The sequence below is a fragment of the Podarcis liolepis genome (genome assembly GCF_965112155.1).
Source record: "Podarcis liolepis genome assembly, chromosome: 16".
In the NCBI taxonomy this organism is placed as follows: Eukaryota; Metazoa; Chordata; class Lepidosauria; order Squamata; family Lacertidae; genus Podarcis; species Podarcis liolepis.
In genome coordinates, this window is record NC_139567.1 from 26,157,991 (window position 1) to 26,172,413 (window position 14,423).

Genomic DNA, 14,423 nt, shown 5'->3' on the forward strand with positions numbered 1-14,423 from the left:
GGGTTGGAACATTGGATAAATGTAATGCTCTGCATTTAGAGACGGGGATACACACACACACACACACATACACACGTCAATGACACAGCAAAGCACAGGCAGTGGGAAATCTGGCTTGACATTAGCCCATGTGAGCAGACTCTAAGTGTGGATTGCAAGCTGTGAGCAGCCAGCATGAGTGTTGCTGAGTTCTGTGACACTTCTCAAAAACTCAGCTCATAGCTGAAAATAGCTGGAGTGTCTCCCAAATTTGAAGACTCACAAATGGGTCTGTGGAATTTGGTGGTGGAGGGGGTGGTAGTGGTGTTGGTGGTGGAGAGAATTTCAGCTCATCCATAAATGCCCGCTCATAGACATTAGAGAATCATGCGGTGCACAGCCTGTCATTTCCTACACTGCAGATGGAGAGGTATATATTTGGAAAAAGTGAAAGCATATTATCAGACAATTTTGTTCCTCTTCTAGTATATCTTTAACCAAAAAGAACAAACACCATTATTTAGAAGTGATTGCAGGACAGACTACTGAAAAATATGCTGCATCCATTTACAAGAGAACCAGGATGATGGAGTGGTTCGAGTGTCAGATGAAGACCTGGGAGTCCGGAGTTCAAATTCCTACCTGGACATGAAGCTTACTTGGCGATCTTGGGGGCCAATCACTGCATCTCAGCCTAATCTAACTCAAAGGGTGTTTCTGGGGATTAAGAGAGGAAAGGGAGGATGAAACATGTACGCTATCTTGAGCTCCATGGAGGAAAAGATCGAAGATAAGTGCAATTTAAAGAAAAGACACAGAGCAAAAACTTCAGCAATGCATAAGAGGAGGGGGATGTGCTAGGGGTGATTTTTGAAATGAACCCTGGAGTATTTTACAAGCGTCCTATTTTCCTTTGTGAACTGTTGCAGCATGTGCTTTCTTCCATACACCTGCCCACAGGACACTACCATGGCATCATCATCATCATCATCATCATCATTTCCAATTCATAGAGTAATAACTTATTGCCTTCTTCCATATCTCCCCCAATCTGCTCAAGAGATGATAACAGTTCATTGACCAGCCTTTAAACACCCACAAACACTTGCAGAATTGCAAATACTCTAAATTCCAAATATTCACTTCCAAGAAAGTTAAGAGAGACTTCCAGGTTGGATACCAGGACACATCATGTCTTAAAATAGCAATATCCTGTAAAGCAGAAGAACCTCAGGTGTGAGGCATGAATGTGACCCTTCAAGTCTCTCTATCTGGCCCTCAAGATACTTCCCAGCCACCCTCTCTCCCCAGGCCACACAACTCACTGGTGCTTCTTCACAGCCTCCTTCCCAATCTTTGAGAGATTTTGCCTGGGTGGATTGGGTCCTTGAACTCTGATCATTTTTCTTACTTGCCTGGATGGAGGATAGAGACCAGACTCCCCGTAGGTCCCTATTTTCCAGGGACAGAAGATTTACAGAAGCCATCCTGGTTTCTGATTTGGTCCCAGAATGTCCTGCTATTACTTAGGACATCCCTATTTTCATTGGAGAGATGTTGGAGGGTATGGAGTTATGCGACCCCTGAGCCAAGGAGATAAGTAGCTATACAGTGGTACTTCAGGTTAAGAACTTAATTCATTCTGGAGGTCTGTTCTTAACCTAAAACTGTTTTTAACCTGAGGTACCGCCGGAGCACAATTTCTATTCTCATCCTGAAGCAAAGTTCTTAACCCAAGGTACTATTTCTGGGATAGCGGAGTCTGTAACCTGAAGCGTCTGTAACCTGAAGCATCTGTAACCCGAGGTACCACTGTACAACCTTTAGAAGACATCTGAAGGCAACCCTGTATAGGTAAGTTTTTAAAAAGTGTTTTCTTATGTTTTTATATATGTCGGAAGCCACCCAGAGTGGCTGGGGGAACCCAGTCAGATGGGTGGGGTATAAATAATACAATTACTACTACTACTACTATGGAATAAGATGTCCCTGTTTTCACTGGAGAAAAGTTGGAGGGTATGTAGAGAGGTGTGTGTGAATTTTTGTAGAAAATATCCAACTGTACAAAAATAAAAGTTATGTTAGTTTCTCCATCCACTTTTGCCTGTGGCCCTGTCCATGACTGGCAGGTGTTCCAGAGAAGGTTGCCCAGAAGGCAATACAGCCTGTGAAAGCTTCCCTATGCGAGCTGTAAATCTTTAACTGCCATTATGTATTCCCTTCTTGAGGAAACCAGATGTCTTCCTTCCAGAAAACAGGATGAAATGAAGAGAAAACAACCACTGCAAACAGGCAGGATTGATTTTAAATACCAGAAGATATCAAGGGCTGGGGTCAGGAAACAAGGCACCCGCTTGAGGATGGATCCAATATAATTACACCTCCTCAGCTGCTTGATTGCAGCTTCAACATTCCCCCCCCCCCTCCATGTGATTGACTTTGATTTAAGAAATCTGGACAGGTAATAAAAGTTTGCAAGATAAACAGAAAATGCATCCCTCTTTTTTATTTTTGGTTGTTTCATGGGCAGTGGAGATGGCGAAGGGAGGGGAGCACCAGCTCTATTTATTTTTCCTTGATTGCTTTAAGAGGAAGAAAAAGAAGAGAAAAAGAGTCCTGGAATTTATTCTTTATTTTTTTTATTTTTGGTCTCCTATTCATTAGTCTGTCAATAACGCTCAGCCCCAACATATCGACAGCGGATTAGCTCAGGTCGGCTTGGTGTACAAGACCAATGCCTTTCTTAACCCAGCTTGTTTCCAAATCAATACACCCATCAGCATTTGAAAATTAGCCCAAGATGAGATTCCAATAGTCAAGCTACTGTGTCATGCTAAGATGGCTTCCAGCCAAATCCTAGAGAGATGGCTGATGGCAAATGGATTAGAATCCCCCGCAACATTAATTCTTGCCCAGTAGCCCCACTAGTGCACTAAGAGTGCAGCAATTCACAGACATCACACGTTCCCCTCACTCCCCAGCAAGGATGGGGGAGAAATGCAATTGAGTTGCCATTTAAAGGTGAACCAACCTAATTCACACTTTCTGAATCAATAGATGAATTGAAAACCAGCCGCCCTTCAAAATTTGCACTTCAACAGATTTTTGCAATGCAGCAAACATGCATATCCTAGGGTAAGATGTGCATGCATTAGTGCAAATAGCATATGAAAATGCACAATAATGGTTGAAATTGCTTTGCAGAAATGTGCATATATTAGGCAAAATTGTGTACTATTAGGTGTACATCTTAAGAGAAATTTGCACCAAAATGCTAATGGATTTTCAGAAGGATTTCTATTTTTTAAAAAAATCACCAACTGTGTTAATGTGGAGAACTGAACCTACAATGGAAGAATAAGAAACTAAAATGGACAGATCCCCACACCCCTCTCTCACACTCACACATTTTTTTTCAGCCTGCACAATCCAAGCCACCATGTATTTTGCACAGTCAAAATTAAGAGCAGCAAAACTAAGGGGCAGGGAAGTAAAACATGAAGTCTTGTGTTTGAGAGAGCGAAGATATTACATGAGTCGATTATTCTTCATGATTTTTATGTTTTCGCACCTTCAAGAGCACTTGTTCCAGCATGAGGACTAGAAACTCACTTTTCGCACAAAACCCTCAGGCTTCCCTGAGCCCCTACCTTGCACGATGAGATGGACCCGTGATGTCTTGGGATGATTGTCCGTCTGCACGGAGCAGGTGTAGGGCCCCTCATCGTACACGTCCACCTCGTTTATCCGGATGGCGTAGTCAGTCTTGGTGTTGGCGATTAGCTCCACTCGCGGATCCAAACACCACTTGTCATTGCCAGCATAGAGAATGCTGCTGCGGTTGAGCCAGGCTACCCGGGTCACTCGGTTATCCACAATGCACCTGGATTCAGAAAGAGAAAGGGGCATAAATGGTCATCACCAGCGTGTGGGCCTTTTGAGAGGCTATTTTATATGATTTCCGACACTGTGCCTTTCCCCCCTTCACTTCTCTCCTTTTTTTAGCTTTGCTGCGAGAAGCATTTTCTCAGAGCCGGCACCTCCGTTCTCCCAAGAGGGAGATGTCAGCACTTTACTTGGATCCAAGGGCTGCACTCTGGACATCTTCCTCCATCTAAAAATTTTAACCTTAACCCACAGATCCATTCTGGCACTCCTCCAAAGGAAAGAATATCAATTATTTCAGAGGCACACACCTTCAAGCTCTTGTTAAGCTGCCCCTTTGGTACCCAGAAACCATTTTCAAGGAAGATCGCCCACCCTTCCCTGGCCATCTCAAAGCCTCCAGTCCATTCCCTTAATTTTCCCCATGCATGGTCACTGCCAGCATCCGCCACTAACTTCTCTGCAGTTCTTGCTTCTTCGAAAGTTCATGCAACTTTTCCCTGAACTTTTTGTTCTGTACAACTTAGACTCCAAACATCTGAAAGAAAACCTCCATTCCCACCAACCCTCTCTTGTGCTAAGATCAGAAGGGAGGGGGGATGCAATCTTAGTTGTTCCACCACCCTCAGAAGTGCAGGGAATGGTGGTTTGGGAGAGGGCTTTCTCTGTGACCCCCTCCAATTGTGGAACCTCCTCCCCTCAGAGGTGCATCCAGATACCTCATTGTGCAGCAGTTTCTGTATGTTAAAGATGCACCTTTGAGAGTTTTGTGGAAGCCACCTCTTATATTGGCTTTATACTGTTCTGTTCTGGTTAAGATAATTTTACTTGTGTGTGTAATATGTACAGTGAACCTGCAATTTATCTATGTGATAGCAACCTTAGATGCACAGCTAATAAATAAATAAATGGAGAGTAGAGAAAACCTGCTGCAGAAAGAGGTTTTTGAGTCTTCCACCTTGCTTACTAAGCTCTGAGAAGGACATGCCAGGGCTTTCACGCAACTTTCTCAGAGCCCAGTAAGTGAGACAGAGGACAGGTTCTGCCCTGGACAGGAAGGGATGGTCAAACGGGGTAGAGATTCAGGGGTTTTCCAGGTGTTATTCATTTTTGCTTTTGCATGTGGACCCCTGGAACTGAACCGTTGTGTAAGCTGAAGACCCACTGCATTTAAAACTGTGTATGATACTCTTGTAACCAGGGGCAGGAGAGGCCAACTTTGGTCCCTCTCAGTTTCTCATTTTTCCAGACCTAGTTCAGTTCTCCACATTTCCACATCAGTTTGTGATTTAAGACAAACCCCCCCCCCCCACACAATTCCTCGTGAAAATTTATCAGCTTGGTAGTGTGAATTTATCCTCACCTACACATTCCTGAATGCAATGTTGCCTAACACATAATTCTTTGCAAAGGCATTTTGTTTGTTACGTTCACTTATATGTGAATTCATATATACATATGCACACTTCAGCCTCAGCATTTCTGTGCACGTTACTTGGCTGGAGAACTGCACTGCAAAATTCAGAGAAATGTGAATTTTAAAGAATGGCTGGATTTTGGTTCGCATACCCTGCTGGATAGTACAAATTAGATAGGTGCAGCTTCAGATGTGAGCTGAATTGAATTTCTCAGACCATCCTTCATTGTAACCCACCCTTGTATCTTATGGATCTTATGGTGAAGGATAGGTAAGAAATCTCATAAATAGTTCAAAAAATCTACTATATATATTTGAAAAGTTTTCAAAATAGGTCTGCATTCTAATTACAGAAATCTAGGAAGTTACCTTATACCAAATTAGACCATTGCTCCATCTAGCTGTCTGCTCTGACTGGCAGCACCTATCCAGATTTCAGACAGGGTGTCATTCTCAGGTTTATCTGGAGATAAACCAGGGATTGAAACTGAGACCACCTGAATTTAAAGGAGATCCCCCCCCCCACTGAGCAATTTCCCTTACCCATCAACCCACATTTACTAGGGAGATACCCTGCTGAACTTTATGGGTTGTGCAACACAGTCCTAAGTATGTTGGGTAGATAAGACTGACAGTTCCTCAATGGCAGGGATGAGGAACCTGTGGCCCATCAGATAGTGTTGGATTCCAGTTCCCACCAGCCCCTGCCAACATGGCCAAAGCTCAGGAATGATAGGAGTAGACTGGATAGAATAAAAACTTATTTGAAACCACCATCCTCCTTTCCTCTAGCACTGCTAAATTCAGTGCATATTGCGTCAACATAAAATATACAGAAATCTCATTTCCATACAATCCAATTAAACAACAACAATAATAAAACGTCCAGGACGTCAACATTTCCAGTGACAGTTTATTTCACGTCACTCCAAAGCACCGAGATCTGAATTGGAACTTTCATGTTCCCAATCAGAGGTGGGACTGGGGGATTTTTTTTTTTGTCAATTTCCAGCTGTTTCCAGTCACATTCAATGTACTGCAATCCCCAGCACATTTTTTCCCCCAGATTTCCTCGCTTGCATATCAAAAACTTTGCAACCTCATTTCATGAGCGCTTTATCTGACGCATTTTGGATTTCTCACTTGTCCTTGATCCCAAATCTTGAATGGCACTATTAAACGGAGGCAGCGCATGCCGCCAAGGCATCTCATTTTGACAGCACCACCAACCCCCCTCCAGCGAGAAAGCTGGCCGAGAAGAGGCTCCCTTTAAAGCATGCTTTATGTTTAACAGCCCTCATAACTCAGAGGAAGAGCGATGTTAAAAGGCCAATGATGGGGGATAATGTCCAAACGTAAAACCTGCTCACGCTAAAGACAGAGTGTTTGTATTCCGTCCACTGCTTACTCCATTACGTCGTCGTCGACATCTTCTTTTTTTTAACAGTGGTTGTGATACAAGCTGATTCCTGGGTTCCCAACTGATAGATCACCAAATATTACACAGATGTCACCCAACACAAGTAGAGCTAATGGACCGCACATCAGATTGCTGCAGTCAATGAACCAAGGCAAGTCCCCCACCATTTAGGAAAGAGGCACATCAACATTTCCAGGATACTACAAGGCCTTGCTTAATAGCAGTGCTTAATTGAGACTCAGCCTTGCACAGTTCCCATTATTTTCAATAGGAATGGCGCAGCACAGTGTCCTGGCAGATCACAAGCCATGAAACCAAGCACAAGTACATATAAACAATACACAGATGCAGGGCTACCATGGATAGGAAGAGTGTGCATATATATATATATACACACACACACACACACACTGCCCATTTGACTGGGTTGCCCCAGCCACTCCGGGTGGCTTGCAACATATTAAACACAGTATACAAACACAAACATCGCAGACTTCCCTATACAGGACTGCTGGGGACTTGGCTAAGCAGACTCAGTGATTTAAACACAGATCCGGGAAAATGAGTTCATGTGTGGGGAGCCTCTGAGGATGCAAGGAGAATATAGCAAGGAGGTGCCCTCTCAAAGTAGCAGTGATAGAATTTTTAAGGATATATATATATATCCTTAAAATGGTTCTGGAAATGAATTGACAGCTAGCGCAACAGTTTAAGAACAGGGTTTCTAGAGATAGAGAGATATGCTGCCGTTACGATATATTTCTGACTGTGGAAGGAAAGAGGTGGGAAGTTTCTCATGCCAGCGAGAAGGATTTAAGAAAAAAAAATCTCTTTCGAGTTCCCCTTCTCTCTCCCCTTCTCCTCATGCCTGACCTTTGTGAAATGCCGAGGTCTGGGGACCTGTGGACAATAATGAAGGCAGACAGTGTGTAATCCAACCATTCCCTCCATCAAATGGGCATTTAAGTGCTTTTGAAAGGCAGCGGGGCACAGGCAACGCATGACGATGCAGTGAAATAAGTGTTTTCACCCTTCACAGTGCCTGGTCACACAATCTCCCCTTATCACATGGAGACGCTCCTCAAGGCCCCAAGATGCACAGAGCCAGGATGGCCACCCGACACCGGTCACAATCTCTTCTTAAAGCTCCAGAGTCAAGCACTAACACAAGGGTTAGTTTTTACGGTCCCCAGAAGGACAGGAGCCCAAGGTTTCAGTCACAGGGATCCTCTGTGCTTCGCTTTGAGCGAAAGACATGATGCCCAGTTTAGTCTGAATGGGGACTGAGTTGCTTGATATGTTTTCATTGTCGGCTTCCTTTTCCATTTTTTGGCAATCCACATAGAAATCCTGGACAAATCAAAGGTAAAAGGTAAAGGTACCCCTGCCCGTACGGGCCAGTCTTGCCAGACTCTAGGGTTGTGCACTCATCTCACTCTATAGGCCAGGAGCCAGCGCTGTCCGCAGACACTTCCGGGTCACGTGGCCAGCGTGACAAGGTGCATCTGGCGAGCCAGCGCAGCACACGGAACACCGTTTACCTTCCCGCTGGTAAGCGGTCCCTATTTATCTACTTGCACCCGGGGGTGCTTTCGAACTGCTAGGTTGGCAGGCGCTGGGACCGAACGATGGGAGCGCACCCCGCCGCGGGGATTCGAACCGCCCACCATGCGATCGGCAAGTCTTAGGCGCTGAGGTTTTACCCACAGCGCCACCTGTATGTAAATGCTTAAATTTATTTTATTTACTTATTTCGTAAAATGTACATACTGCTTGGTTGTAAACCAACAACAACAAAAACCACACCTCAAAGAGGTTTACAAAAATATAAAACAATCAAATTATCAATAAAACACCAACAATTTCAAGTTTCAAAACATTAAAATAACAATAGACTAAAAGCAGATTAAAACCCACATCAACTTTCTCAACATCTGGGTAGGCTTACCTAAACAAGGATGTTTTTAGAAGGTAGTGAAAAGAGTACAGTGGTGCCTCGTAAGACGAAATTAATCCGTTCTGCGAGTCTCTTCGTTTAGCGGTTTTTTCGTCTTGTGAAGCAACCCTATTAGCGGATTAGCGCTATTAGCGGTTTAGCGGCTATTAAAGTCTTAGCGGCTATTAAAGGATTAGCGGCTTAGCGGCTTAGAAAAAGGGGGGGGAGCGGGAAAAAATCGGAACACTTGCAAGACGTTTTCGTCTTGCAAAGCAAGCCCATAGGGAAAATTGTCTTGCGAAGCAGCTCAAAAACGGAAAACCCTTTCATCTAGCGGGTTTTCCGTCTTGCGAGGCATTCGTCTTGCGGGGTACCACTGTATAGTGAAAGCACATGCCTGATATCAACAGGCAGGGAGTTCCAAAGTGTAGGTGCTGCCAAACTCAAAGATGGAGCTCTTGCAAATGTGGAAGGGATATTAGGAGGCACCTGTAACAGTGCCAATTCTGCCAATCGAAGCAGAGGTGAATGCATAAATACAAAGGTGACAAAGAATATCATTTGATTGGACATAACTTCCTCTTAAGTCCTGGTATATGGAGACTCTCTCCAACAATGAAGAAAACACACTTTTCATATGCTCAGAGGAACAGTCATACATTTGCATTGTTAATTAATTTTATAATGAATGATTTTAGAGTGTTGTTTATGCTGTACCTTTGTACTGTTTTATTGTTGTTAGCCACCCTGAGCCCGGCTTCGGCTGGGGAGGGCGGGATATAAATATTATTATTATTATTATTATTATTATTATTATTATTATTATTATTTCAGTCTTTAGTTTTTTTGACACTGAAAATATGCTGCCAAAGAGAGGTACTGAACAGCATTTGATGGGTCTGACGGGAGCCCTTTTTCACACAAAGTTGCCCTAGGTATGCTTTAGACTATGATGTTCTGTACCTTGGCTACAACCAGACTGCAGAATTAGGGTCCTTGCTAGTTAACTGATCCACCTGCATTCACAAGACGCAATCTTTTACATATGCAAACACTTCCAATCATCAGCCTCCGGTTGTGGCAACTGGCCAAAAGGATAACATTCAGCAAAACACTGGTTGGTTTGCAATCACTGCTGTTTAAAAAGGGACAGGCAGGAAATGCATCAAGAACCCTGACACGTCGCAAACCCTTCTTGAGAACAATCATGCCTAATTTCAAGGGGAGGTGTCTTTTTTTGCATTTTGTGTGTTCCAAGTGGGGCCACAACACCAAATGCACCAGCTACAGAAGGTTGCAGGGTCTGCTTCCTTCTCTTTTTCTCTCTCCCCCCGTTTCCTCACCTCCCCCTTTTATTTTTGGCTCACTCTTGCCGGCTCAAATCCTGCTGTCAGCTTCTATGCAGCATACAAATCCCATTTCTTCCAGCAGGACTTAGCTGTGCATTAAACTGGGTGCAGGATTCCAGCTCCCCTTAACCACCTTATGCACGCAAATCTTTCCACGAGCTCCGTTGGCGCACCCGCTTGCGTTCCTCCACTTCAAGGCTGCCGCTGCCTGATCCTTGCCTTTCCTGACAGGATGAGCTCAAAACAGCTCAGCGAGTACTGTGCCTCTCGCCTCGCTCCCCAATCCCCTAGACCTCACTGCCTTTGGCAGCTGTGGCGATGCAAACAACAGCAAGCTTAGAATCGGCCCTTGTTATGTTGAACTCTAGGAATCTCAAAGTCTTTTTACACACACACACACACAGGGGGGGAGGGAGGCACACACTCACATGCACAGACAAAGAAAGAGGTACAATCATAAAAACCAAAACATCCTTCTGCAGAGCCATGGCAACGAGGAGAAAGTGAGAGAAAGGCCAACAAGTAGTGTTTTGCGTCGGGAAATAAAAGGAGAAAAGTCACTCGGAAGAGTGTCAAGTCAGTCCAGGAAGAGGAACAAAGTGCCACAGAAGACGACTCCAACAGGTCTTGCTCATTCTTTAGAAATTTCTATAGAAAGCTCCCTAACTGAACAACAGTTTTTAAGAACGAAACAATATGGTGTTACATGCTGCCCCAAACTCCAAAAAGCAAGAGACTCCAGGGATTCCAAGTACTTGCACGGGTTCAGGCTCCTGGTGTCTTGAGGATATACGGCTTTATTTTCACATGTATACAACCTGAGCATGGGATGGAGGAGGGCCTCACAGCATTAGGTCCCCAACAGATCTTGCTTCTTCATTAGTTGCAGCCTTGGATCCAGCACAGAGCAAGCAGGTCTCTGTGTATCCAGCTTCCATTCTGCTCCTTAGCTCAGCTCTCTCACACTGCATTGGCTATTGTCCTTTTATCTACCAGCCAGGTGAGGGGGGCACCCATTAGCCTGGAGGGCTTAACTGTAGCTCTCTCAACCTGACTCCTTCATTTGGGATGCTACTGAGGACACTTAACTGGCCAGGTATGGTCGCTGTCTCACAAAGAAACTCGTCTGACAAGTTCAACAACTGAACCCCCAATTAGATCTGAACATTCACTGGGTACATAATCCCAAGAACTGGAAAGGACTCAGGACATCATCCAGAATAACCCCCTCCCCCGAAAAAAAACTACAACAATACTGAAAGGCTTTGGAGGTAGCCACTCAGTTTGATCATCCAGTTTAGATATAGGTAATTTGTTCTCCCGTTCCAAAGTGCCATTCTCCGTCTGCATTCCAGTGGATCAGATGGAGTCAGTAAATGCATTCTTTTCTGTTGCTCAGTGAAGGCAGATCTGGGAATTTAGTCTAACTGGTTGTGATACCCATGTATGGCCTTAGCTGACAGGACTCAAGTGCGGGGCTCCTGTCGATCTGGGTCCTGATAGACCTACAGATCCATCACACTTAACAACTTCCACGCAGGCAGCAGTGGACCAGTTGGTACAGAATCCTACGTGGAACCTACTTATGAGTAAACATAATAAGATTGCACTGCTTTAACAAACAGCATTCACATATATTGTCTCACCCATTTTTACAACAGCCCTGCAGGGGCAGGTCAGTATTATTAACCCCATGTTGCAGAAGGAGGGAACCAGTCTGAGGAAGTGATGGACATATAATCCTGGTAAGATCATTATGTTTATTTTCTTACAGTGTTTTTATCCTGCCATTCAACATGCTTATATTGCACGGTGGCAGACACATTCAAAATAAAATGAAATGTACCAAAATTACCAAGAAACATAAATGTCATAAAAGCCTGACATTTCTTAAAAGCAAAAGAGTAAGCAGCAGTAGCAGAACAATAAACCACTAAAAGCAATTTGAGAACAAAACAAAACAACCCACTTTTGAAATGAAATGGGTCAAATGAAATGGTTGTAGGCTGGCACATAAATTCACAGGATGAGGCATCAGGCAGTCAAGCCTAGAGCTGGGATACCACTACTGAGAAGGCCTGGTCCAAGGTCACTGCCCACAGGGCCCTGGTCAGATCGAGGTGAGTGAACCTGTCTGATTCAGTTTCCCTTTCTCACTTTTCCAAACTTAAATTCAGCTATCCCCATTTCCACACCGGTTTGTCTTAAATCTTTATGAACATTTATCAGCAGGTTGACATTCTCCATATGTTCATCTTTTTGCAAAACAATTTCCTTCATTATAATGCATTTGTGTATGGTATTTTCAGCAATATATGCATTTCATACAGATTTCTGCCTAGTACAGTGGTACCTCGCAAGACGAATGCCTCGCAAGACGAAAAACACACAAGACGAAAGAGTTTTCCGGTTTTTGAGTCGTTCCGCAAGACGAATTTCCTATGGGCTTGCTTCGCAAGACGAAACGTCTTGCGAGTTCTTGCGAGTTTGTTTCCTGTTTCTTAAAGCCGCTAAGCCGTTAATAGCCGCTAAGTCGCTAATAGCCGCTAAGCCGCTAATACCCGTGCTTCGCAAGACGAAAAAACCGCAAGACGAAGAGACTCGCGGAGCGGATTAATTTCGTCTTGCGAGGCACCACTGTATATGCATTTTTGGGACACATTACATGGTGGGAGAACTGTGTTGCAAAATTCGGAGAACAGCAAAGTTCAAAGTTCAAAGTTTCAGTTCACATCTTGTTTCAGAAAGTGCCAGTGTGGTAGCAGCATATAGCACAGAAGCAATCCCTGAAATACTCTGTTCCAGGGAGTGAAAAATGTCAGGCCCAGATAATGATTTTGGCCTCCCAAGCTTCTCTCTCTGGCACATGGGAGTCTCTACAACACACACACACACACCATTTACTCAGGGTGCAACCACTACTGGTGCCACTCAGTTCCCTTGTGAGGCTTTTTTCAGGGATTTCTGCCTGGCTGGAATGTGTTCTTGAACTCTGATATTGTCTCTTGCTTCCCTGGATAGAGGGCAGAGTGAGGTATATAAGTGCCATCAGTTGTGTGCCTCTGAACTGAGTGTGGTTTTAAATCTGGGAAGGCGACACACAAATAAAGTGATTGCTAATGACTAATTGAATGCCTGTTGCTGGGAATCCCAAGTGGGTAGCATTCACTCAGGTCCTGCTTGTGAGACCATCAACAACCTACCAACCACATTGCCCCTTGCAACAGACAAGTGAGGTCTTGTTGGTGGCACCATCGCCGGGAGGCTGCCTGGTTGGCACTCACCCATGACAGGGCCTTTTCTGTGTTGGTTCCCAAGTTGTAAAATGCCATTGAGGTGTGCCTGTCTCCATCATTATTAACTGTAAGGCAGAATATGAAAACAAGCTTATTTACCCAGACCAGGGGTCTGCAACCCGTGGCCCCGGAGCCGCATGCGGCTCTTTTACACCTTTGCCGCGGCTCCGGGATGGATACTAGTGAGGGGAGGAGGCGCATTGTGTGCCCCGACACTCCCCACTGTGGCGGGTGCTATACTGGCTGTGACGTCGCATGGGGGGAGTGCGTGCGTTAGTCACGCACCGTCCCAACGTCACCTTCCCGCCCGCTGTCAGATCGGAGGGCAGCGGCGTGCATGTTTTAAATGTTGCAATGGTTTTGCGGCTCCCAGGTTTTTTTTTCTTCGGAAACGGGTCCAAGTGGCTCTTTTTGTCTTAAGGTTGCAGACCCCTGACCCAGACGTTTAGCGTCTCAATCACACTGTTCCATGCAACCCAGGGATCATCAGGTAGAAGAATGTTTTTAAACGTAATTGCCTTTTGAATGTTTTTATCTGAAACCGCTTTTAGATGTTTTTTATTGTAATGGCTTTTAGAACATTTTAAATGTTTTAGAGTGCTTTTGCTTCTAGATTGTGTATCTGTTTGCCACTCCGGGCTCCTTAACAATAAATAAGCATCTGGTTGGCCACTGTGTGAACAGGATACTGGACCAGATGGGTCACTAGCCCCATCCAGCAGGTTCTTCTTCTGTTTATTATTATTTATACTGCCTACAAGACCAGTTGGTTAAAGTGTGGGGCTGATAATGCAAAGACTGCAGGTTCAATCCCCAGATGGGACAGCTGCATTGCAGGGGGGTTAGACTAGATGGTCATCAGAGTCTTTTCCAACTCTGCAATTCTATGATTCTAAGACACACTGGCCCAAGCCATACGCTGCTATTCCCTTCCTCACCTGAAGATGACCCTGAGCCCTGAGCATACCCCATCTCCCTTAAGAGACCAAGCCAAACTCCAGATGCAGAATATGATCATAAGGCTCCCAGCCAAGCCTTAGCGCCTCTGACACAGAGTTCCTCATCTCCTTTCCCCTTCCTGCATACTCCCCAATTTCCCCACAAATGAATGAAGTGAGGGGGAGGGGAAAGGGAAAGGGAA

The 14,423-nt window shown here is 44.7% G+C and overlaps 1 protein-coding gene across 8 annotated transcripts in view; it reads right to left on the bottom strand.

Moving 5' to 3' along the window:
* Positions 1 to 14,423, bottom strand: part of LOC310695248 (protein CEPU-1) — a 798,779-nt gene that overhangs the window by 137,881 nt on the left and 646,475 nt on the right. For all 8 annotated transcript variants that reach the window (XM_083479377.1, XM_083479376.1, XM_083479382.1 and 5 more), the window contains exon 3: positions 3,630 to 3,862. In XM_083479377.1, coding sequence (XP_083335503.1) covers positions 3,630 to 3,862 — 233 coding nt within the window. The remainder of the gene's footprint in view (positions 1 to 3,629; positions 3,863 to 14,423) is intronic.